Here is a 26,367-nt window from a genome sequence, read left to right as displayed (position 1 = left end):
GTGCTTCTGGAACAGATATTGCATTATATTTTTTGTTTTCCTGAGGTTTTTTGATTGTGTTGCGAAGATAAAGAATGAGTTGAGGAAGGTCAATGACTTTGCTTATGTAAATATGACTCGGTTGGCGATTTTTGCCTGAAACATGTCAACCCATTTTTGGAATACGTGAGGAAGATGCAGACAGAGAGGGTATGCATCAAGGTATTTCACTGAATGCATCAAGCAATTGCTTGTGTGTCGGGCACTCCGATTTGCTGTGCACACTCAAGCTCTGATGGGCCATGATTTAGGTGCTTTCATGTGCAGTTTTCCAATGCATCACAAATGTGTTTCTGCAGCTTTTGAACCTGACCTCCAGACACCTATGCTAACTGTGCATCTCTGTGCTTCTTCACAACAAGAGACTAGTCCCCTGGCTTCTCTCTTCACCTTTGATGCACCCTGGTCCTCCCGCCCAGGGGCAGTGTATTGTGCTAAGGGAGGACGTTTAAAAATGGTCGCTCAAGACATTTACTGGTGAGAAAGACAGCTGCACTCCTGGAAGAGGACTTAACGGTCTCTACAGGACCTACAGAGGCTATCGATTTTCACAGCTCTTGAATGCTGAGACCGTGGGAGATGGCTGTTTCTAACGGACATGAACCCACTCACAACTGGCTTCTTGTCATCAGTGTTCCAGAAGATTCTGAAGTGAATCTTTTCTTTTTAGATGCTGCAGAGGCAGTGAAACTTTCATTTTTTTTTTTATAAAACTGAAGAAAGAGAACCCTTCGTGCATATGCTTGGACAAAAAAAGATTGAGGCGGCTCCAAGGCAATGCCTACATGGGAATTCTTGCACTGCTGGATGACATCACATATCTATCTATCTCGTGGCTAATTCGGACTGCCTATCGATGGAAAAACATGCTTCTCCAGAAGGCAATTTAAAAGTGATTTACACTGGTAAAAAGCATTTTTCTTGTGATAATCTGCTACCTGAAAATTGCCATCCCTCAATGCGACAAAGTCTGTTTGGACCTCTAGCTACAGTGAGATGTGTTTCGGGATTGAGGGAGAAGAGAGAGATGTCGAGGTCTGAGTTTGAATTCTTCTGAATACTTTTCCAGCAAAAACTCTACCTTGCAGATAAAGCAGGTGTAGCTGAACACACGTACTTTGTCCCCAGAACAGTTTTCAGAAGGAAAGACGCTGATGTATCCTCTTTGGAAACTGATGCAAAGCCCAGGTGTAAAAAAAAGAGGACTGGGCTTTGCCCCAGTACAAACAGTTTGAAATGGGCTTCTCTTTCCTTCCCAATGTGTTAATGCTTGGGAAAATTTCATGCTATGCTGGTCTAGAACCGATTTTAAAATCCTTATGCGTGCATTACTAAGTTAAGTTTTGTCATAAAAAGGCAACGTATACTATAATAGGAAGGATTTTATTATTTAATAAATATTAGATAAACAATTGACAACTACAAAGAGGGAAACTACAGCCTTGGATCTACTTGCAGTCTCAACACAGAAAATCTGATTTCTTCTGGATACAAAAAAAAGAGATCTTTTTGGCACAAAAAGCTGTGAGATATATAAACTCACTGATGTTAACAGTAAACGATTTCAAGTTTGACATCTAGAGCAAAAAAATGACTTCCTAGTCAGTCAGTTTGCTTATACAACTCTGAAATGGCACATCTTTTGAATTTAAATTTCCTACAATTTCTGGAAGGGAACAAATAAATCTATAGAAAAAAAAATGCAAGAAAAATATATGGTGGGACGTTTTGATTCTTAGATTTAAAACTTTAGAACAAAATTCCCACAGTGCATGTTGCTTAAAAACTTTTTTCCTGTGACTTTTTTTTCCTTTCCTGATGTTGTAGGAAGTTGGAAGTTTGGGGCAAAAGATAAGCTCTTTCAAAATTGGGTAAGACACCTGACTTTTGAACCATTGTTTTAACCTTACTTCTGACACTGCCTCCCCAAAAGGTTCAGCAAGGAGCTGCCCCATTGCTACTGCAACCTGAGGCAACCTGCTCAGACAGCTTTTGGGTTGAGAGAGAAATGGCTGCAGATAGGAAGACAGAAGGAAAAGGCTGAAGGGAAATACAAAAATAAAGCAAAATGAGAAGATGGCGGGAACATGGTGAGTGGCTTAAAGAAGCGCCAACACTTCATACTCATGACACTTGGGCCATTCCTAACTGGTGTTTGGTGGAATTTGAGGACCGAGAGCATTGAGACAATAGGTTTACAATATAAAAAAAAAAAAAAAAAAAAAATTCACAATTTACAAAATAAGCAGCATACCGAGCACAAGCCAATGACAGTTTATTTGACATCTGTAATAGGGAAAGACTAATTAAGAATACTGTCCTGTATTTAACAGTAAAATCATGATACCAGAGGACTATAAAAACTATTTTATAATAGAATAACTTACAGACCCTTCATAGGCTGGTGCAAAGATTATATGAACATTTACAAAATAACTTAAAAAATGAGTCATATTGTAAAGTAATTACAACTATAAATCATTAAATAAAAAATATTTTCAACTCTGTCCCGACGAGGAGTGAAACACTCCTGTGCCACCTGTCTTCCAAATGATTTTGAATACATTTTTAGAGACTTTACATCCCATGGACAGTTATATATATATATATATATATATATATATACATACATAGCTCACACTAAATAAGAAATCCAAAGAAAATGGATTATCTAGATCTTAAAAAAAAAAAGCATGTGAAAGATACTCTCATATAATCACTTTTTTTTTTTTTTTACAAATGAGTTTTTTTTTATAAAAATACTTTATACAATATATAATATACAGAACTAGAATTCTGAACAGATTACATTACATTACTAAAATGGTCATATAAATACTATACAGCAAAGCACTGATTAACTCGTGCAAAGAACAGTAACGAACGAGACACAGGATGAAACGGGCCTATAAATACACCTGGGCTTCAAGGAACGTTAGTTCTTTAAAAGAAAGACTTGCATTTTTAACCAAAATGTGTAATTCTGTATTAAGTAATGCCAAATTTGTATTTCACAGCTCAAGATACTTAACGTCTTGCGAGACTGCATGTGGTACAGAGTAACACACGGTCTGCCTTTTCACAACCTTTCAATTTAGCAGAACTGCAGCATTTTGCAAACTAGTTCTTGCGCTTCAATCTGACATCTGTTATCATATCCCCCCCAAACCAAATTTGCCAAAGTCAGTTTCAGGTATTTTTTTTTCCCCTTATATATACAAATTTGCACTCAAATGTCTCCAAGAGTTTTAATGTTACTGAAATGTTCATTCCCAGGTACGAATCCTTCATTACAATATAAGAGAGACAAACATTTGACGACAGACTATTCCAGTTGAAAGCGTTATTAAGGTTTTGAGCTTCATCTTAATCAGGCGTGTCTATGTTTAACTTGGGAGGAGGAACAAAATACTTCCCCGGACTCTGGGTAATCACCACGTCGGTCTTTTTGCGGAACAAGGGCGCTATTTTCGGAGGCTCTGGCACAGGCATTTCTTCAGCCTCTTCGTGGTCCTCGTGATGGAGGTCGTAAGAAATGTTGCCATACTCCCTCAAGAAGGGGAAGATTTCCAGCAGGAACTGGCAGAAGTCTTTGCGAATGCCAAACCACCCTGGCAAAACAAAAATTATTCACGTTTTATATTCTTTTTCTCCATTATTAAAAAAATGTATTAGCCACCTGCTGCTCGGGTCGCGGCAGATGACATAAAACATATCCATAATAAAAACACCAAGAAACACACCAGCATGAAAAATATGATAGCGACATGATCAATCCGACAGTGAAGTAAATGAAATGAACTTAACAATCAACACATCAAAATCAGACACTGCTTTTCTGTAAATTCCTCCGACTTAATATCGCGGCGATATTAAGTCGGAGGAACCGAAAGAGGAAAACCATAAAAAAAAAAAATAAAAATAGTGTGCCTGCGGTCAGATTAGGGAAACGGATGCTCAATTAATAAGTGTCCATTTTGCACAAGTTAGGAAACACAAAATAAATCAGGCGCTTGGGAGAGGTGGATCAGTGTACATTAAAAGAGAGTGGGTGCTCAATCATGAGCACCGGTTTACCGCACACCGATATGGCATTGGCCCATGAGTGAGTAGTGTCTCTCAGCCAATATTTACCAATTCAAGCAATGCTTTGCCTCAGATAAAAAGATTGATAAATGCCTCTTCTCTTATAGCCATCCCCATGGCTCAGGCCACACTTCTACCACCCAGATACCCAGGATCGGATCAGTTATTTGTTGGGGGGGGGGGGGGGGGGGGGGGGGGGGTCGGTCAGGCCTAGACTCACAAGGGACATGGTGAGCTGAGGGAGTGGACATGAAAGAAGCAGTATGTGTCAGTACTTTAACGACCTCTGCGGACTAACCAATGGCACCGAGGTGGCACCCCCTCCAATCAAGGTTGTACTGAGCCACTGGGCATGCCACCAGTATGAGGGGAGCAAAAATTGTATGAGTAAAATGAGAAACTATTTAAAAAAAATGTCTTCCCTATAAAGCACTCTGAATATATATGCGTATATAGACTAGACATACAGATCCAAAAATATGAGATAGCTTGCCATTCTTTGTGGTCTTGATTTTAGAGACATAAAACACATGCACACAGCATTGCAAAACGCTCTAAAGCTAGCTGCTCGATTTCAAAAGCATAAATGCATGGATTATATGCCTTTACTTGAAACCGAGAAGCCACAAGTCTGCGTATGCTGAAAGCAGAACTCTCTTTTCCAGGACAGTTGAGCAACATTTGTCCTGTCTTCAAATCCAGATCATTCCTTCGGAGTTTGCTGCAGCGTGGCGACAACCTGTGCTATGATACGGTTTGAGTTCAGTCCTGGTTTTGTCTGCACATCTATTTTGCATATTGCTAATTTAGATACAGAATTCAAAAAAATCTACATTTAATTTCGTAGAGTTTCATTTTAAAAGATAAATATTCACACATCTACTTACAATGATTTCCTCCTTTCTGTCCAAATGTTGTTGCCATTAAAGTTATCAATGAAAGCCAAAGAGGAACAAATATGGGTATATATGAAAATAGATTATGGCCATCTAATCTATGCACAAGGAGAATCTAAAATTGAAATAAAACACAGGGTCATTTTCACCGTCAAATATATTGGATCATTATTAAAGCAGCTGTTTAACGCAGTTGACTTGAAAGTTGGGAAGACCATAGCTGACCTGAAAGCAACCAAAAAGTGTATCAAAAACAGATGGTTGCAGACACCACCCCACTTACCATCAGTGGGAAAACAAGTCAATATTGAAAAGGTTATGAAAATATTTAACACTGGTCTTAATAAAGGACTAGTGTATGTAAGAAGAATCCATGGCAAATTCTCCAAGTGGGATTTCTATTTCAGATCAGCATCATAAAACAATGAAATGCTTATCCCTCCATATTGCTCTCAAACAATATCAAATAACCATCATTACAAGCTATTTTCAACAATGTGTCTTTAATGAAATGTGTCCACTTTTTTACTATACATTTCCATGACATACCAAGAATAAATCTTGACAAGATAGCAGAGCATTTGGAAAAAAAAAAAAATCTTGACCAAAAAATGGTATCACCAGTGATACAAATGTAAAGGTTCACAAAAGGTGGAACCAACTGCACAGGAGAAATAAAATAGAAGGAAAATCCTCTCTCCAGTGTAACCCGAGGACAAAACAGATTAAGCAACTGAGAAGAGAGCATAATCCGGGACCTTCATTTTCAGTTTTTGTTTTGCCTGAGAAATTCAATGTTAAAATAAAAAGAAATCAGTGGAAAAAAAATCAGTGGAAAATCCATTTATAACACTGGAGAGAAATCAGTGGAAAATCCATTTATAACACTGGAGAGAAATCAGTGGAAAATCCATTTATAACACTGGAGAGAAATCAGTGGAAAATCCATTTTTTTTTTCACTGATTTCTTTTTATTTTAACATTGAATTTCTCAGGCAAAACAAAAACTGAAAATGAAGGTCCCTGATTATGCTCTCTTCTCAGTTGCTTAATCTGGAAAAAGACTTTTTCCACTAACTTTTTTTTTTTTTTAATAATGATAAAACATTGAAATTCCCGGGCAAAATAAATTGAAAACTGAAAACGAAGGTCCCAAAGCATAATTCAATGTGCTACAAAATCTAATACAGTGAAAATATACAATACCTGGAATTGGAAACATCCTGAGGCCTAGCAAAAGTTGTAGGGTTATAAAATCTAAAATGAGTAAAGAATATAATTCTAGAGAGAGTATTATGCATCATCTTGCTTGGTCTGAAAACTTCAGTAATGGCATTTGGCTCTTTAAATGTTCCATCACCCTTTCAGTTCTTTTCTAAATTTGTTTGGTTTTCAGTTTTCAGAAAAGAGTAGAAGTTTAGATTATTGCTCATTCCAGTTAGATAAGTGGGGCCCGGCTTACCAAAAAGGATCTCTTTCATCCCGGGCTGATACGGCACCACCTTTGCTAAATTAAAGTCCAGGTTAGTTACAATAATCCACCGCTTTCAATTGGACCCCTTCAGATTATTAGTTTCATTTTATTTCCCAGAGAAGCCCCTCAGCCAGGGCAAATCTATTTGAGGGATGTTTGTGACGGGGCTCAATGGATGATCGAGGGGGAGATTTCCAGAATCCACAGCTTATTAAAAGAAAGGCCTTGGCATATTGGGGAAAAGAGACGGGGTTTGGCTTTTCTTCATACTAAAAAACGGAGTTCAATTTCGGCTGCGATAGTGGAAAATGGCTATAAACTGCTATCACTGCGGGTCGATTGCCCAAATTATTTTCTGGGCTGGGAGGTTCAGGTACAGTTGGGAACCTTTTTCCGCACGCGGCGGGAGAGTCCGAAGATACCCTGGTTCCTTTCTGGGTCTCGGTAGTACAGCTGATGAGCGATATGGTCGGGGGGGGGGGGGGGAGCAAACACCCAAGGAGCCGCTATTTTTGCTTTTAAATATTCCATTCATGGAACACTGCTGTATTTCTAGGCCAGCAAATCATCTTCAATGTCTCCCCTTTGCAGCGCTTATTCTTACAAAAGGGCGATTCCAAGGCTGGGTAAGGGCCATTTGAACATGTTAACCACAGCTGGGCATCAACGTGTAGCCAAAATTCAAATTGCTGGAGGGCAGGGGGAGGTGGAGGGTGTTTGTGGCATCTAGTTAACGTAAGGAAGGGGAGGTTCGTGCTGCATTATTATAGTTCCGCTCCCGTTAGTCACTCCTGACTTGAGCGTTTCTGTTCTCCTGTGTCGAATTCCATGCATGCTCATGTAAGGCTTACGTGTTGTACTGGGAGAGGGATTTGGGGGGGGGGGGGGGGTATCAAGATGGGAGTGGCAGTATGGAAAAAGAAAAAAAAACAAAAAACTGTGGTATATTGATTTTTGGGATTGTTTTTGCATATCATTGTACTGGTTTCTTAATTACCACAATAAACTTTCAATGGAAAAAAAAAAAAATAGTCCACTGAGGGACCAAGTAACTGAACTGTGTTGATGCAATGTTTAATGCATGCATTAATAGTTGATAAAATATTTTGTTAAAGTACACCCACAGATGCAGGCACTAATGCAAAAAGTTAGATACACCTCCTGCATTGCATTTTGTGAGTTTTAACATGGTTTTTTTTCCCCCCCCCACCGTGTTACTAGCTAATGAGCTATCTAGCATACTTTTGCACAGATTCTGCATTCTTGCTCGTGTTCCTGTCGACGCAGTTTAGTAGACTGGTCCCTTACTGCGCCGATGTATATATATATATAAAATATATTTTTTATGAACTTCCGGTTCCAATTATTTCCCTCATGATAGAAAATGTAGAGGTGTGGAATATAAACTATTGAGAGCGGGGTCCTGAACAGCTCACGTTGGTACCTGAAATGCCTGAAGAAACAGGCGAGACTTTACAGCTTTTTGGGCAGCAGATGGCATGCAATAATTCAGGGAGCGGGTTCCATAGACGCGGACCAGCAACACAAAAGGGCTCAGTTCCCTTAGGGGTGGAACGTCAAGCTGTGCAAGGTCTGAATAGCCATAGGACTGATGAGAGCCCAACCAAGATATCACTGCTTTAAATATGTTATGAATAAGAGTAGTAACTTTGTACTGAATGCAATATTGTACTGGTGGCTAATGAAGTGAGGGCAAGCAAGACGGATCACATAACTTGGTCCCTGAAAGTGTCTTGCACATGGCCGCCTTTTACTTTTTCTTTAAATTGTGTAGCAGTTCTCTTAAATCCCCTCTCCACATGCTAGTTCTTCCTATGTATTTTAAAATGTCATTCCTGGTGCTAAACTTTTTTTTCCCCCCTTTAGTTAACAGCACTAGATATCCCGAGCAGAGAAATATGGAGATCAATAGCTTTCATTAACCATTAACCGCAGGTGCCGTGTTATCCCGGGCACGATTTACACAATCTGTCTAAACTATTTGGTCTACAAATAATATTATATAACCTGTGAGATTTTATCAACTCCCCCACCCAAAAAAAAATAAAAAAAATCTTGAATAATCTTCCGGAAAAATATTTCAGCTTTTAAACGCCTTGAACTGGCTGCTCCTTAAATGCTACATGCTGTTAGAAAGTGGGGGATAGAGATTAGCTTTCCAATGATGTATGACATTAAGGAGAGCTGCAACACATCTGCATGACAGCATTTCAGCAGATTTCACTTTTGAGCTGGCTATGCAGAACTGTTACTTAAACACACTCTTACCCACATTTAAGGCAAGATAAATACAATCAATTAAGCAGCTGACAGTAAGCTGTTATAAAAACTACACAGCCATGACGTGCAGGCAGGAAGAAGAGCTGACGGCCTTGATTTTCTGTGCAAATTTACCACCAAATACCTCCCAAGTGTCTTATTTGAAAGCTAACCATTTCTGTTATTTTTCTTCTGTAAAGCAGGTACCCTGGGCACAGCATTAACTCATTTTACTTCCACTGCATTGTTACAAGTTTATATTTATGTTTTGCAGTTAAGGGCTCCTAGGGGGAATGGGACCTTTTTTTTTTTTTTTTTTTAATGCAGGACAGCATAAGAAAAAGACAAAAGGAAATTTAATGCTGAATTTGTTTTACAATCAGGCACAAGATAGAAAAAAATGATTGCACCATCACAAGTTCACGGTCACCTTTATATAAAAAATAAAATAGTACTTTAAAACCTATTCAGACATGCTAAGTAGTATATATGACTGCCGACAACCTACTTTTGGCTGATGGTATGGCTTGCTACATTTGCACCAGCATTTACCAAAATAACAGATCAAGTACATTTAAGACCTCTTTTTAAAAAGAGGTTTAATCCTTCTGCTTTGACAAGGGACATAGCACAATCTTGTCCCCAATGAGGGTCAAATTAAACCCCTATACAGTACAGGTTTCTAAATCTCAGTCAAAGACCAAGGGGACCACTGTCAGGCCATAGCTGAGACCCTACCTTTGAATCGGCACCAAAAAAAAAAGGGAGTTGCTTATCTGTATCAGGTGTTCTCCGAGGAGAGCAGGATGTTAGTCCTCACACATGGGTGGCATGGTTAGATGGAGCCCCGATGCAGAAAACTTATCAAAGTTTCTAGAACTCTGACTAGGCACATTGAGCATCCATGCAAGGTCCCTCTCCAGTCCTTTAGCATAGAATTATGATTGAAATAAAAAAAAATAGGAGAAACCCAACTCTGTGGGGTGGCAGGCGGGTTTCATGAGGACTAACATCCTGCTATCCTTGGAGAACAGCTGTTACAGGTAAGTAACTCTGCTTTCTCCGAGGACAAGCAGGATGGTAGTCCTCACACCATAGGTGAATCTCTAGCTACAGGCTGCTCCCCAACACAAAAGGGGACCAACAGACACCCAACCAGGTGCCAATGGGCACAATACTGGTGGTAACAGAGGGGGAGACAGGCCCTAGGCAGGACAGACTGGCTGAACTTTCGGTTGCATCGTCCAGACAGTAATGAGAAGTGAACGTGTGACGAGAACTCCACGTCACAGCCTTACAGTTCTCCTCCCCAGTAACTGCTCACAAGTGAGCCAGCGACGCTGCCATGGCTCCGACAGAATGAACCTTGACATGACCTCCAAGATGCAGTCCCACCTGGGCATAAAAGAGAAGATGCAATCTGCTAGCCCACTGGATATTGTCTGTTTGGCAAAGGCAAATCCCAACCTATTGCTAACAAAAAGAAATAAAGAGTGGCCTGTCTATGGGCTTCCGTCTGCTCCAGACAGAAGGCTAAGGCTCGCTTGCAGTCCAAACTGTGCAGTGCTGGTTCGCCTTGGTGCGAATGGGGCCAGGGAAAGAATATTGGCAGGACTAACAATTGGTTAAGATGGAATTCTGTCACCACCTTAGGAAGAAACTTAGGGTGCATATGCAAGACCACCCTGTCATGATAAAACTTAGTGTATGGTGGATAAGTCACTAAGGCTGGACCTTGTTGACCCTGCGTGCTGAAGTGACCTTCCAGGTCAGATACTTCAGGTCAGAGGTGCGCAGCGGCTCAAAAGGAGCTTTCATCAGCTGAGCTAACACCACGTTGAGGTCCCAAGACACAGCAGGCGGCCTTAGGGCAGGGCTTCCCAAACCTGTCCTGGGGACCCCACAGCCAGTCGGGTTTTCAGGATATCCACAATGAATATGCAGGAGATCAATTTGCATACCATGGAGACTCAGTATATTCAAATGTATCTCCTGCATATTCATTGTGGATATCCTGAAAACCCGACTGGCTGTGGGGTCCCCAGGACAGGTTTGGGAAGCCCTGCCTTAGGGGAGGCTTCAATTGAAGCAGGCCTTGCATAAAGCATACAAACTGTAGGCTGTGCAGAGATGGGCGTACCATCTACACCTTGGTGGTATGGGCCAATTGCACTGGGATGAACTCTAACGGCGTTGGTCTTTAAGCCAGCTTCCGATAGGTGCAGGAGGTAATCGAGCAGATTTTGTGTGGGGCAGGAGAATGGATCAGGGCCTTCTGCTCACACCACATGGAAAACCTCCTCCACTTCAGTCCGTAAGACTTTCTAGAAGCCACCAGGAACTGAGATGCATTCTCCGAAAGATCAAGCAGCTACTGGAATAACTTCTCAATATCCAGGCTGTGAGCGACAGGGCCTGGAGATTGGAATGTCAAAGCCTGCCCTGATCTTGCATGATGAGATTTTGGGGGAAGTCCCCAGGCTGATCAGTCTCCGGATGGACAACTCCCGTAGGAGTGAAAACCAGACCTGTCTCGGCCATTGAGGATCATAGCTGCCTTGTCCTCAAGAAGCTTTGAGAGAGTCGTCACTACTAAGGGAATTAGAAGATACGCATACAGAAGACCTTTGCCCCAATGACAGGCGAGGGGGATCAGAGGCTGGTTTGCCATCTGACCTGTATACAGAGCAGAACCGAGGCACCTTCCTGTTGCAGGGGGACACGAACAGATCTACATCCAGGCTCCAGAGGTGGAATATTTGATTCGCTACCTCCTAGTCCAGGGACCACGCGAGGGATCCCGGCCAGGAACATAGCTCTGAACACCATATCCCATGGGACTAGGCCCATGACCAAATCTGGACCACTTCCTGACACAGGAGGTACAATTCTGTGCCTCCCTGCTTGTTAAACTACCACACAACTACTTGGATGTCTGTGTGGATCCGGACAACTTTGTTGGACAGACGATATCTGAAAGCACGCAGTACATACCTGATCACCCGAAGCTCCAGGAAGTTGATTTGACAAGAACATTCCTGGGCAGATCAGAGGCCCTGAGTGCTGAGCCCATGTATATGAGCTCCTTATCCCAGAGTGGATGCATCCATGGTTAGGACAAATTGGGTAAAGGGACTTTGGAATGAGATCCCCCATTCTAAGTTTGAAGGTACCCGCCACCAGGACAATGAGTCCCAGAGAGACGGGATGACTCGGATGCAATCCTGGAGGCTTGCCACCACTGTGACCTCAGGGTCCACTAGGCTCTGCGCATGTGTAAACCTACCAAGGGAGCGACACTGACAGTTGCAGCCATTTGGCCCAACAACCTCAACATGTGCCAGGCTGACACCTGCTGGCTCTGCTGGATCTCTGCTGCGATGGTCATCAAGGTGATGGCTCACTGGCGAGGCATGAACGCCTTGGCCTGAGCCTGGTCTATGAAGTCCAACTGAAGTGACGGGCCGAGATGGGACTTGGGTAGTTAAGAACGAACCCTAGCGATTCCAACACCCGGAAGGTTAAGCTCATGGACCTGGTGGCCCCCGCCTGAGATGTGCTCTGGACCAGCCAGTCATCCAGATATGGGACTCCCAGGCCCATGGAGGTGTGCCGCCGCCACCACCACGGCTAGGCAAAGACCCGTGGGTCTGACACGAGCCCAGTACTGGAAGTGCTATTCTCCCATGACAAATCGGAGACACTTCCTGTGACTGGGGAAGACTGATATTAGTGCATGCATCAAGGGAGCACAGCCAATCCCATTTTTGCAATTAAAAAAAAAGGAGGGGGGAAATCAAGATGCCCAGGGAAACCATCTTGAACTTGTCTTTTTTTTAGAAACTTGTTCAAGGCCCTTAAGAGGTCTAGAATGGGAGAGAGTCCCCCATTTCTCTGGAATCAGGAAGTACCTGGAGTAGAATCCCTGCCCTCTTTACCCTGGTGATATGGGCTCAACCGCTCTGGCTGTTAAGAGGGAGAAGAGCTCTGCTCGTAGTACCTCCTGGTGCACTTCCAGCCCCCAGAACGGGCACGGAGCTCAATTTGGCGGGACACCCTGGACAGAACCCACTGGTCCGAGGTTATACTGGGCTCTTGGTTTGCAAAAAATAAAAAAAATGCAGCCTTCCCCCAACCGCATGGTCCATTGTCCAGGGTATGGGCAACTGGCTTGCACTCCTTATAGCCCAGTCCAAACTCTGTCCCTGGAGTTGACTGAGGAGCCAGCTGGGGCTTGGGGGCTCTCTGCCGCCTGGGATGGCCACAGGAGCCCTGAGGGTGCTGACAGGAATAAGGAGGCAGAGGATAGTATTTCCTTTGGCTCCAGTCTTGCCAGCCTTCTGGATACCGAGAATGGGTCCAGAGTATTGGCGGAGAGTCTCATGGTGGTCCTGAAGTTGGGCCACTGCATCCCTCACTCAGTCTCCGAAGAGATTCTCTCCCGTACTCGGCACTTCAGCTAATCGATCCTGTACCTCTGATCGGAGGTCAGAGGCCCACAGCCAGGCCATTCTGCAGGAGCCAAATCCCGCTGCAGAGACTCACAATGCAGTCTCGAAAACATCGTAGGTCGCACGGACCTATTGTTTTCCTCACTCCAGGCCCTTATGCATCAGTGACAGGAGATTGCCCAGCTGCTCAGCCACTTCCTGCACCTGCTTGCAGATGTCCCCCGAGTACTGGCTCATGTAGGGCTGGGTAGGTGGCAATGTGGGCAATAAGAATGACGCCCTGAAATACTTCCCCCGGGGTGCAGAGGAATGACTTCAAGAGCGCTTGGCCTCCTTGAAGGCGGATTTGACCACCACTGACTGGTGGGGTAGCTGCGTCCCTGTCAGCTGGCGATACCAATGGAACCGACAGTCCGCCTATGTCGATGGCTTGGTGTTCATCTGTGTGGCTCCTCAGCCCTTCAATCCCAATGATGCAGATATCTCGGACTTCTTTGACTCGAAGAGCTGCTCCATCTTGTCGAGTCAAAGCAGACATCCCTCCAGGGTCATCTGGGTGCATAAGCAGTAACCCCAGACATCATGAAAATGCGAGAAAAATGAAATTTTCTACAAGGCCAAAAAAACCCAGCCAAAGTGGCTCACTCATACCACGATGCTTACAGCTCCACAGAAAGAGAGACTGGAGAGGGACCCCGCGTGGGTGCGTGGTATAGGACATGCTGGCCATGCTCAGTTCTAAAAACTTGGGTATAAACTTTCTGCGCCATCTGATATCACCCATGTGTGAGGACTACCATCCTGCTCGTCCTCGGAGAATTTAAGACACTAACAAGGGCAGATTAAAAATAAACTGAGTGTTTGGGATAGAACTTCCTATTGTTGGAAATAAAGAGTAGAGAGAGGAAACACAAGGTGTACCAAGCTATCTACAGCGAAGGGACAGAAACAATAAAATCCATTATACCTACTTCAAATGTAAGTAAAGGAACAACAACTGCCATCCAGCTGATAGCCATCGTTATGTGCGTTCTCCTCTGTTCAGCAATTACATCCATCGAGCGCAGGAAGAGCACAGACCACACAATATAATAAAGCACTATCAGGCACAGAAATGACATCAAGATCCATAGAGGAACACAGACGACCTACAGAAGGAAGTATATTTGTTAATGCTGGTAATTTTGTAATACTGAATCAGTTTATGTGAAGAAACATTAAAGCAAATTTACGGGCCGATACAGTAAAGTGCGCTCCGGTGGAGTGCACTGTTAGCCCACGTGTTTGACGTGCTATTTTTACTACCCCTTATACATAACGGGGTAATAGCATGTCAAAAACACGCTGCCAACCCCCCCGAAACTAATAGCGCCTGCAACATGCAAATGCACATTGATGGGCCTATTAGTCATTCCTGCGTGATACAGAAAGCAAAATGTGCAGCAAAGCCGAACATTTTAATTTCGGCCGGCACTAGGAAAGTGTACAGAAAAGCAGAAAAAACTGCTTTTCTGTACACCCTCCAACTTAATATCATGGCGATATTAAGTCGGAGGCCCCAAAAGTAAAAAAAAAAAAAGTTAAAAATTTTTTAAAAATTGAAAAATTAAAAATCTGCCCGCGGGTTGGAAGACGGACGCTCAATTTTGCCGGCGTCCATTTTCTGAACCCGTGGCTGTCAGCGGGTTTGAGAACAGACGCCGGTAAAATTGAGCGTCGGCTGTCAAACCCGCTGACAGCCACCGCTTCTGTCAAAAAGGAGGCGCTAGGATCGCGCTACTGTCCCTAGCACCTCCTTTTACCGTAGGCCCTCATTTGTATGCAGGCCGATACTGAATCGCACGCCTAGGACACTGGCCTGTGCGTGCGCCAGGACAGCGGGCACTCGCCGGCTCTCCCTCGCTTCTTTCTGTATCGGCCCGTTAGTTGGTTAGATGTGGCTAAACGCTTGGAAACTGGGTAGGCTTATCCAGTTATCTTACCTGATGACTGGGTTATAAACATGCCCAATTTCCTGACTGACTAAACCAAGCCTTGGCTGTTGCTCTTCTACTCGATAGTGGAGTGGGAGAGCCCACCAAAATGCAGAATTCAAGTCTGAATGCAAGACTCGTGTTCTTACTTAAAAACTGGTCAGCAAAGCAGAGCCCTCAAGAGCCTCTCCTTGGACGGAAAGTCTAAGCAAACGTAAGCAGCCAAAAATGCATAATGCAAAATTTAAAAAAGAAGGACACCTCCCTCACAAAAGAAAATCCCCTTTACAGAAACGCAAGCAGGGAAAACCTACAAGCCACGGCCAGGTGATAATCCGGTCCAGTTTCAGTGCAATGAATATGAACTGTAGGATATTGACAGAACACAAGATCTCCAGCTAGAAAAGAAAAGAAAGCACAGTGCAAATTACTTCACACGCAGGTAAAAAAAACAGTGCTCAAGCACATAAATGAACTCTAAATTGAGACCTGATTATATAAACTGTTCAATATATATGTTATCTAGTAAATTACACTTCTTACTAGAAAAAAAAAATGAGTATCTAGAATTGTCCCTACTAAAGTTGAAAGCATATTGGAAGCTGCTGAATTTAGGCCTCTGCTATGAATTGCATCAGTAGCATGGGATCTTCTTGGTATTTGGGTAATTGCCAGGTTCTTGTGGCCTCTGTTGGAAACAGGATGCTGGTCTGAGCCAGCATGGCAATTTCTTATGTTCTTAGCTAGGCATTTGGTGCTTTTGAGGTCTAATGATGGTATTGAGATAGGCTGGGAGCCCTAGACCCCTATATGTAGAAGAGCAGCATTCAGTTTCTAGTATCTTCAAACAGGGGTTGCTAAGACATTGAAGTGCAAAAGGTCAAGACAAGCCTTGGAAAGGTGTGTACAGTATGCCTTACAAATTTGAGATGGTACAATACAAAGGAGGCCAATGCCCACTGACAACTACATAAAGAAATAAAAGGGTCAAATAATCCTCAGCTACCACCAAGCGATCGCTGAAACATTATAACTGTTAAATGAGAAATACAATTAGAATGATTTCCAATTTATATTGATTTTCTGTAGCAATCCTTGCCACTTTCACAAAACTTAAAATGATGCCAAATCAGTCCCTCAGCAGTAACATGGATTGTCCAGAACACAAGTGCTGTTAACGGTGGGAAAAGTAGCACATAAAATAGCCAAGTTCATGGGGCTGGAAAAAGCATTTGCACCTTCTCACCTCCAGAGACCTGTCGTGGCGGAAACCCCAGACACAAGCTGCCACAGACACGGGAGACACAAAAAACAGTGGCATGAACACCAGCAGCCAGAAATGATTCCCCCTCTCAATTCTGTCGCAGACCAAAACTTCAAACATCAGCAGTAACAGGTGGATCCCTACTGCGATCAACATGGCCTTAAACTCCACACACGTTTCCCCTTCTGCCCTGGAAAAAGAGAGAACCAATATAAACACATCAAGCACAGTAACATCACAGAAATTGATATATAGCGCCTTGAAGTTAACTGGCAGGAACTGTGTAATTATAGACCAGAGAAAATTGTACATTTTAAAAACTGTTATTTCCTAATGACATTTGAATATATTCTATCCAGAAGTAATTTCAATAAAGGAACTCTACACCACAACAGACAAAACAAATATTTCATTTGACCCCATGCATTTATTTCATTTTTTCCCCACAATGTTATACAAAGTTATGAGGAGCAGTAGATAACTTTTATATCTGCTATCATGTTCTATATGCTTTCCATGTACGGTATCATTTTATAAAAGATGAGACGGTGAAATAGCCACCAGCCGGTACATAAGCGGCTGAATCCATGAAGCTCCGCATCCTCTCTGACAGTGGCCAATCTTGGTCCACCTAAAATGCCCATCAGATCCCAAATAGGAAAGCCCATTCTATGCTGCTCGCTCCCTGAAACAGGTGGAGGAGATACTGAAGTCTTTCCTGCTAAATAGTTAATAAAGTGGTTCTCACATGCGGGACACACTGAACACATGACTTGTCACGGGGCTAGATGTAAACGTGCACTCTGCATCCACAGGAACTGTCTTGATCCCCCAGCAATGGGTGCAGAACAGAATCAGGACATTCCCTGTACAACTCGCCATACAAAAAAAAGATATTCTGGGGTCATCTCTGTAACAGCAACACAAACACCCTCTACCACCAGGCGCAATAGCCCAACTTATGAAAAGGACAGCAGTTCACCATCAAGGCGCATCCTATTGAGAAAATATAACAAATAAGACTGACACAAATGCCTACTTGCCAGTAAAATACTTCAGCTTGATCAAAACCAACCTTCACCAAATACAGAAAGACTACATATTACAAATATGGAGACAGAAACTGGAATGGAAAACCAAAAAAGCCACTCTGCATGCAGTGCAAACCTGGAGAAATGGAAACAGAAATACAGCACCTAACAAAGTCCCAGGATCTGCAATAATGCACAGAAACTAATCCGTACAAAGTTACACCTGCATTATGGCATGCACTCAGATGGAACAACCCTACCTAGGAAATGGCAACACTACAAATATTAAACCAGGCCCTAAACACCAATACACCTCCCATTAGGAAAACCGAACAAGCCAAACTGCTATAGATCCCCAGACAGAAACCACAAGCTTGAGGCCAAATTTTCAAGGGCTTACGTGTATGGTCGGGCCTTGTGCGAGAATTTTATAACAGGCCCGGGCACAGGCGTAAACCTCACTACATGCACAAGTGCGGGGTCCTGAAAAAGGGGCAGGCCAGGGGGGGGCGTGGTCTGGGCAGGACGGAAGCCGGTCGGGAGGGACAGTGGCCATTAGCCGCTATTCCAGGGACGTGCACCATCTGCTGGCCGGCGCACGTAGCTTGCTTCTACTCCGGAGGAGCAGTAAGTAATAAAATAAATTTAGGGAAAGCTAGGTTAGGTTTAAGGGGTGGGAAATCTGCTTAACTGGAGCAGACTAGAAGGAAACTAGGAAAGGCTCGATTGCATCGCCGCTCGTACTTTACAAACATTTGCCCCCTCCCCCGCCGTGTGCACAGCCATCCGATTTTATAACATACACATGCCAGCACGCGCATGTTATAAAATTGGTGCGTCCATGTGTGTGCGCTGCTTTGAAAATCTACCCCTTGGTGACTATCTCACCTCAGTCACACATGCAGAACACAGACAGGGCCCGGACCAAATACAGAAGAAAGAGACCATAAAGCTAATGTTTTTGTTTTTCCATTCTTGCACTGCATACAGAGTTTGGCTTCTTGCTGTTTCCAGTTCAGTTTTTCTCTGCAAATTTCTACTTATTCATTCCTCAAGGAATATTAAATTATAATTGTAAAGCTATACTAATAAAGGAATAAATGTTTCAAAACAACTGACAGAATAGCATCCAATAATTAAAAACTAAAAATTCTCCAAACACTAATAAAATATTTCAAACAGCAGCCATCACACACAGGTCAATCCAGTAAAGTGCGGCCGCTGTTACCCCGCTCCTAACCCACTTTCCGGCCGCGTTAGCCCTTCCTGCGATCCACAATCCCCTTTAACCTACTCTTACCGCGTCCTTAAATCCCGGGTAACCCCTTCCGCACGCGGCATGTATATTACATGTAAACGATGGAATTAGCTATTCCCTCCCATACAGTAACGCGCGCCCCGACTACCGCTTTGCCGAGCATTTAACCTGCTAACTTACCCTTACCCCTGCGTTAGAGGCAGGGGCAAGGGTAGACGGCAAACTTTCCCCCAGCCCCCGCTCACTTGCCCTGGCCGCGTCCATGGGTGCTGGTCTCCGGGGCAGCCCCAGTCCTCTCCCCTCCTCCCGAAGCAACGAAAGCGGAAAAAAAAAAAAAAAAAAGCGAAAAAAAGTTGCAAGAGAGAGGGGAGAGAGAGGGGGGGGAGAGAGGATGGGCAATACTACACTCGGGATTGCCCGTCCTCTCTCCCCTCCTCCCGAAGCAAGGCACGAAAAGCAGCCTTGCTCCGGGAGGAGGGGAGAGAGGACGGGCAGTGTAAAGCGACGAAGCGACTTACTTTTTTTGCAGCCCCCCCTCCGGAGACGGACGTCGGCGAGGACGACCGCGGCTCCCCTGCCTCCAGCTGCCCGCGAAGATGGACGCTTGCACGGGCGAAAGCGGCCCCTGTGCGTGCAATTGGGCCGCTCAAGGCGTGACGTCACGGCATGAAATGCTGCCTTCCCCTTTAGGAATTCCAGCTTGGCTTGCCCTCAACACACAGGGAAAAGTAACCCTGCAACACTCGGGACCACCTCCCGCTCTAGCACGTTGCAGAGGCTTAGCACGGACTGCCACGGTAGCTCTGCTGCTGCCCCCCCCATGACGTTGCCACTATTACCCTGGAGGCCTCCTGCGGCCTGCAAAACCAAGACTGACGCTGCGCCAAAATAGGACACCCCCCAGAATGGAAAAACACAACCCCACACAATGCCTCTTCTCACCAATGGGTACTCACCATCTCTGGGGCCCTCGAATTGCAGCTTCCCTGGCTGACAATGCTTCTCTCCCCCCCCCCCCCCCCACCTCCCTATTTTGTTGTACCATGAACAGAGCACATATGAAGGGATGGGAAGGAGAGAGATAGGGGAAGTCGATCCTACAGCCCTACCAAACCCAACAGGGAAATGTTTTGGTCAGGGCCTCGCAAACCCCAAGGGATCTCTTCCCTAAGAATCCCCAGACCCCTCCCAGTACTGGGTTCGCTCTCAGGACACTCGACCAAGTCCTACCCTGGGAGAGTATTCCCACTGGTAAATCAGCCCCTAAGGGCTGACGTCCCAGGAGCAACAAGGGCTAGACCAGATTGGGGGAGGGGGTGTCACACCTAGGATATGGGAGCTACATCCTCACATGTCCGCAGGTGCTAGAGAGACAACTACTGATATTGGGCCAGTACCACACCTCCCTCAGAGCCCAGCGTGAAGTCATAGAAGTAGCATGTCCGCTGTCTCCGTCATCTGTGGAGGAGGGAAATCCTATACAATGAAGACTGATCTTGCAGGAAGGTAAGGAAGATGGTAATTATGGCATGGGGCTAAGTGCGTGAGCATGGCTATTGGGGGTGGGGGAGGGGTGTTTGCTGTGCTGACTGTGCATGCCTCATTGCACGTGGCTGGGAATGTATGCACATCAGAGGTATGTGAAAGCCTGGGGATGTGTAACTGGATATGGATGTGGATGGGGGAATATGGAGGGGGTGTGTATATGAGTGGCTGGGGATGTGTAACTGAGCATGCATGGGATAGCCAGAGTGGGTTTGGATGGCTGGGGAGAATATGGAGGGTGTCTGTGTATGGAGATTTGGGTGGGTGGTGGTGAGGGGGCCGGGGAATGCACACTATTAATGTTTTGTTGCACTCTGTTAGCTCTGCCCACCACCACATTTTACCTGGATCTATTGGCAGTGTGCTTGCTCTGCTCTTCAGTGCTGTAGCCCCGACCTATGTGCACATCTGCTACCTTATAGGCACAGTGGACTACAACTCCAGCGGCTGCGTGCCACAACAAAGAGACACACATGGGTTGGCGCTCCATGCATAGGCTTCTCTATGTCACGTGCTACACTAGGCCACGTATGCACACTAGGAGATAGCCGGGTAAGGTGGAGAGTGGCTGTATATAGCACAGTAGCCAGGTATGGTGACAGTGACAAGTCCCCGACCTCATCCAGACAGTGAGCTATAAAAACTAAGCTCATTAACTCATTATGATGATTAGTGTTAAGGAACATGCAATATATTTAAAATTTAAACAGAAAGCTAAAGCCAAATACAGAAAACACTATTTGGAAAAAAAAAAAAATCCTCATTTTACCTGTACTGTGGGTTTCGAGCCCACACTCCAGTTCCCACTGAAGCTCCAACTATGACCATTAACTTCCACAACCATACTGGAGCAAACACAGCCCAAAAGCTCCACTGTATAATACCATCCAAACGGAGAGATAAGAGAACAGAGAACAGCAACAGGCAGGCATAAATAAGAAATTTGCTAAAAAAAAAAAAAAAAAAAAAAGAATAAAATTAATTTTAACAGTTTTATTACATCAACTGACAGAATAATTATGCTCACACAGCTTCAGCCTTAGTCCTCCAAATACACAGTTCAGGAGTCATACATTTGCAGCACCAAAATAGCATGATGGAGTAGGGAAAGGAAAGACAGAAGTTAGAATGATGGAGGAGAGGACAAAGGAGGCAAGAAGAATTAGCAGATGAAGTGTTATAAATAATGAAAATACCAGACTTGAAAAAAAATTTAAAAAAATAAAAAAAGACATGAGACTAAACAAGTATCCTGACTAATCCCTTTGCCTCACCACTCAAATTTGACTAGTTCAATCCAAATTCTCTGTAAATGGACTGTGATCCTCCTCCCTTTTGTTTTGTGCTCCTGCAATCAGATTCTCACCATCATCTGTTAATATTTCCCCGTATTTTTACTTTTCACTAACTTTTTTTTTATTTTTAAAACGCGTCGTCTTCTATGTCCTTCTGTGCCTATTGGGGGGTTTGCTTCAAATAAAGGGGGGGTTTCCAAAATAGGATCATCATTAGGAAAGTCTATTACTTACATAGCACTATACAAAAACACACCAGACAGTCCCTACTAAGTAGTGCTTACAATCTAATCAAGATATACAGGGCAAATGTCCCTGTACAAGAAGGAACGAGGAAGTTCTTGGCCATTAGTAAAGTAACTAGGTTACAATTGTAACAAAGTTTACAAGTAAAACTCTTACTGCTAGTATGAAACCTCTCCAAGCCTGAACCCCAAACACCTGCTACCACACCTGAAGAGGAAAAAAATTCTAAATATTTGCTCTTTAGTACTTCCCCTTCCCCTATGCTCACCTCAGTCCCAAATGACCTATCTACCTCAATCACAGCTACTCCTCCCTCAGCTCCAGGCAGATCAATTAAATGCCCTCTTGACAGTATTCCACTATGTAAATTCAAAACAGTCTCCCCTAAAGAAGCAGAAAAAAATCAATCATTCCTTCTGCCATTAAACCCAATACCTCACAAATACATCTTTTGTCTTAAATCACACTTAAACCCTGGCTAGCCACTATAGTAAATAGCCATGTTAACTCGAGACTTGCTGCCTCTCCCTCAAAAAAAAAAAGGCCTTAATCAAACCTATCCAAGAAAACAGATCTGTCTAAAAATAGTTGGCAACTATTGTCTAGTCTCCAGCCTACCCTTTTTATTAAAAGCACTGGAAAAAGTGGTCTAACAACTACTCCTAGCCTACCTTGAAGGCGGCAACATCCTCCATTCTTACCAATCAGAATGCAGGAAATGCCATAGCTTTTAGTCCTATTAAATCTCTCCACTGCTTTTGACACTATCCATCACCAACTCCTATTAAAATGAGATCAGCATTGAAGGCACACTGCCCCAATGGTTTCAATCCTTCCTGGATTACAGGACTCAATCTGTATCACAGGTAAACAAGTTATCCTTACCCAAAAAGGACCCCCCTGGGGAGTAACCTAGGATTCAGTGCTTTCGCTGATTCTTTTCAGCATTTATGTGCACCCCAATCAGTGACCTGATCCAGTCCTTCACCACCGAATACCACCTCTTTGCTGATAACATCCAACTCTGCATTAAGACTGGCAATGGAAGAGGTTTGGTCCAAGCCTATTTTAACAACTATCTTATTTATTTATTGGTTTTATATACAGACATTCATCAATGATATCACATCGGTTAACAGTAAAATAGTAAACTACGCAGAGGATGCATCCTATGGCCGTAACCCCAACGGTTCAACAGCCACATAACCAAAATCAACCTCTTCAAATCAAATTCACATGGCTATGCATACAAGCTCTACGTGCTCTATCGAGAGCTCCCGTACAACCTAAGGGCTTTGCGAAGTTTGGAAGTTCCAACTCGACCACAATATTACAATGAAACCTCACATGTCAAAGATGGTAAGGACCTCGTTTATGCATCTGCACAAGATACGCCAACATCATAACTATTTTGATAAACAAAATCTTGCCACTATAAAACACAAATTAATAATCAGCCGCAAAGACTACTGCACTTCTCTGCTCCACAGCATATCACCATGCAATCTCAAACACCTCCATCTCCTATAAAGTACAGCTATCAGAAGTCTGGTAGGGGCCAATGAGACCAACAATAAAAGTTCAATCTTAAATCAATTGCACTGGCTCCTGACTGAATATAGGATTTTTTTTACTTTGTGTGTAAGCATGACCCCCTGAGTATCTCTCCTAGCTACACTCAAACAAGAGGAACTGTTTTAATAATCAAGAGATGGAAAAATGTCTGTTGCTGAATTTGTCACAGTTGTGTCAGTTTTTGGGGTTTTTTTTTGTGAATTTAGAGAAAGGCCTGGGTGAATAATCAAGCCCTAATTCTTTTTCTCACAGTCCAGTAAGATGTCACAAGGCATAGGTATAGTGAGATCTTGCTCCATAGTTTTGGGGCATCTCATGCAAGTAAACCTGGTGGAAGCCAGATAGGGAGCACATAGGAGGGCCATTTGGGAAGACTGAAGACCTGACTTCCACTTATTGACTAATTCCACTGCACTGGGTAACAGCCTTTTTTTTTTTTTTTAAATGTATTTAGATTCCAAAATTTATCACAAGAACTTATTAAACTGAAAAATTAAGATTCTAGTCACAATACTCAAAAAGGAACATAAAAATAGAATATACAATAAGGAATCCCAACATGCAGTTGACTATATAAAAAAAAATAAGGAGGTGGGTGGGAGAAAGAAGAAGTCAAAAGGAGACAATATCAATACAGAAACAACAAAAACTATAGTAAAAGGCAATAGCTGAAGGCCTGGGCAAACGATCACTCCCATCCCCACCTGCTGGAACAGGATATTAACTTTCTTCAAATCAAGGAAGGATCTTAATTATACTTTTTGTTCCTAAACAATTAACATGAGCATAAGTAACTAAACATTTACAAGGATAATACAACAGGAAAGACAGGCCGAGAAACCTAGTCTCTTGCTACCTTTTTTTTTTTTTTTTTTTAAATGCATCAGCAAGATCCTTCCCTTGGCTCTTTAAGCCATCTGGTAGACCTTATATGCTGCTCCTTAGATGAGAACTACACTCCTTTCAACTCTAATCTTATATACACCCCATTTCGTGTTTTAAATGCTTATTGCAAACAAGCAAATGTAAAGTTCATACAGTTATAAATATCATAGTAATCCACCTTGAAACCAGTTTGGTAAAAGCAGAATATCACATGTTAACAGTTAAAAAATTTGTTTTTAGCCTTCCAAAAAAGGTGATTATTTTCATTTACTTAAGTCAAGTAATTCGAAGATACAGCAATGTAAATGAAACGGTAGCAGATTAAGTAGAAGACTTCCGTAAGCAGTTGTTGCCACAGTCCTTGGTGTTTAATAATTACTACTACTAGGCCTGGCTCAGTCTTGCCCCCTCCGCCGCGAGCGCCGGGGTTTCGCTTTCACCCCGAGTTTCAGGGAAGAGCGCTCGCTCCTCCCGCAGAGGTAAACAAAGCAGCGGCCGGGAGACACGGAACCTCCCGCGCTCTTTCAACCCCGCTTCCCCCACCCCTGGACGCTGCCGGCACAGCTTCAGTCCGAGGACCCCCGCGCCGCGTTCAGCCATGGGGGGCGCAAAGGCAGCTGGTGCTCGTCGCCCACTTCTACCTTTCCCCGCCCCGAGAGAAGGTTTCACCTGGGATTGAAATCCTGAAAGAGGCCCCTTAGATTCATGGTAGGACGATCTCCGGCGGCACCGCTAGAGAGCGGACATAGCGCTCGAGCCTCCCCCCTTCCCCCTCTCACATACAGCGTCGCTTCCGGCCTCTACCGGCGCTGACCTCAACCCGCGCCTGCGCAGAAACCATACGCTTACCCCACCTGCCCCGGGCGCCTGCGCAGAAACCATACGCTTACCTCCACCGCCCCGGGCGCCTGCGCAGAAACCATACGCTTACCCCCCCCCCCCCACCTGCCCCGGGCGCCTGCGCAGAAACCATACGCTTACCCCCCCACCTGCCCCGGGCGCCTGCGCAGAAACCATACTCTTACGCCCCCCCCACCTGCCCCGGGCGCCTGCGCAGAAACCATACGCTTACCTCCACCTCCCCCGGCGCCCTGCCCCGGGCGCCTGCGCAGAAACCACACGTTCACTCCCTCTTGTCTCGGTCCACACGCCTACGCAGAAACCGTACGTGCGCGCCGCTTCCACGAGCTCCGTTCTATCCCGCACGCCTGCGCAGAAGCAATAACCACACTGTCATTCTGTTCTCGCGCTTGCGCGGAAATTATCGTTGTAGTTTGTTTGCAAAAAGCCAGGTTGCATCAAGGCCGCTGCTTGTTTTAACTTTTTTATTGAAAAATGTAAATCGCCCATTGTGTGGCCTGACAAGAGGAGAAAGGAGTACCCTGGTTTTAAATGAATCGTTTATGCCAGAATTGTAATATATACCAGGAGAAGTGTGCCTGTTTGGACATGTAATAACAAATACACCGACTAAGTAGATGAATTAGCACGATTTTGAAACTTCTGAGCATAGCTCCATTCGTCAAGGCTGCACCTCTGATCTGTGATTCATTTTATTTTTTGGCATCTCTACCATTTTCTTTTACCTGTTCTTTGGCTCGAGGAAGGAACTGTTAGCATCCCGAAAACTAGTCAAGAAGTGTATTGAGAGTTCAAATAACAGGTATTGCCTAATACTTTTGTTTATTGGCGTATAAGAACATAAGTTGCTATATTAGATCAGATTGAGGGTCCATCAAGCCCAGCATGCTGTTTTCAATAGTGGCCAATCCAGGATACGAGTACTTGGCAAGTACTCAAACATTAAATAAATCCCATACCAATAATGCCAGTAATAAGCAGTAGCTGGTCCCAAAATAAATTTGGTTAATAGTTTATAGACTTCTCCAGAAACTTGCCCAAACCTTTTTTAAACCCAGCTAAGCTAACTGCCTTAACCACATCCTCTGGGAATGAATTCCAGAGCTTAATTGTGTGTTTAGTGAAAAAGAATTGCCTCCAATTTGTTTTAAATGTGCTATTTGCTAACTTCACAAAGTGCTCCCTAGTTATTGTATATTATCTGAAAG

General features: G+C 43.9%; 2 protein-coding genes across 2 annotated transcripts in view; one reads left to right on the top strand and one right to left on the bottom strand.

Moving 5' to 3' along the window:
* Nucleotides 1-1,413: 1,413 nt before the first annotated feature.
* TMEM185A (transmembrane protein 185A) lies at nucleotides 1,414-25,122 on the bottom strand. Its single transcript, XM_029607754.1, has 7 exons — nucleotides 24,968-25,122; nucleotides 21,067-21,243; nucleotides 16,446-16,653; nucleotides 15,514-15,597; nucleotides 14,198-14,374; nucleotides 5,013-5,136; nucleotides 1,414-3,650 (listed from the first exon to the last, which is right to left on the bottom strand). Exons 1-7 carry the CDS (start codon nucleotides 25,003-25,005, stop codon nucleotides 3,406-3,408), a joined length of 1,053 nt encoding a protein of 350 aa, XP_029463614.1. The 5' UTR covers nucleotides 25,006-25,122; the 3' UTR covers nucleotides 1,414-3,405.
* A 485-nt stretch (nucleotides 25,123-25,607) lies between these two features.
* IDS (iduronate 2-sulfatase) overlaps nucleotides 25,608-26,367 on the top strand; it is a 71,337-nt gene continuing 70,577 nt past the window's right edge. Inside the window, exon 1 of the mRNA XM_029607753.1 lies at nucleotides 25,608-25,961. The gene's annotated coding sequence lies outside the window, so the exon portion shown is untranslated. The remainder of the gene's footprint in view (nucleotides 25,962-26,367) is intronic.

Source organism: Rhinatrema bivittatum, chromosome 6 (genome assembly GCF_901001135.1).
Source record: "Rhinatrema bivittatum chromosome 6, aRhiBiv1.1, whole genome shotgun sequence".
Lineage (NCBI taxonomy): Eukaryota > Metazoa > Chordata > Amphibia > Gymnophiona > Rhinatrematidae > Rhinatrema > Rhinatrema bivittatum.
Note: the sequence above shows the minus strand (reverse complement) of the source record. Positions and strands in the feature narration are given on the sequence as shown.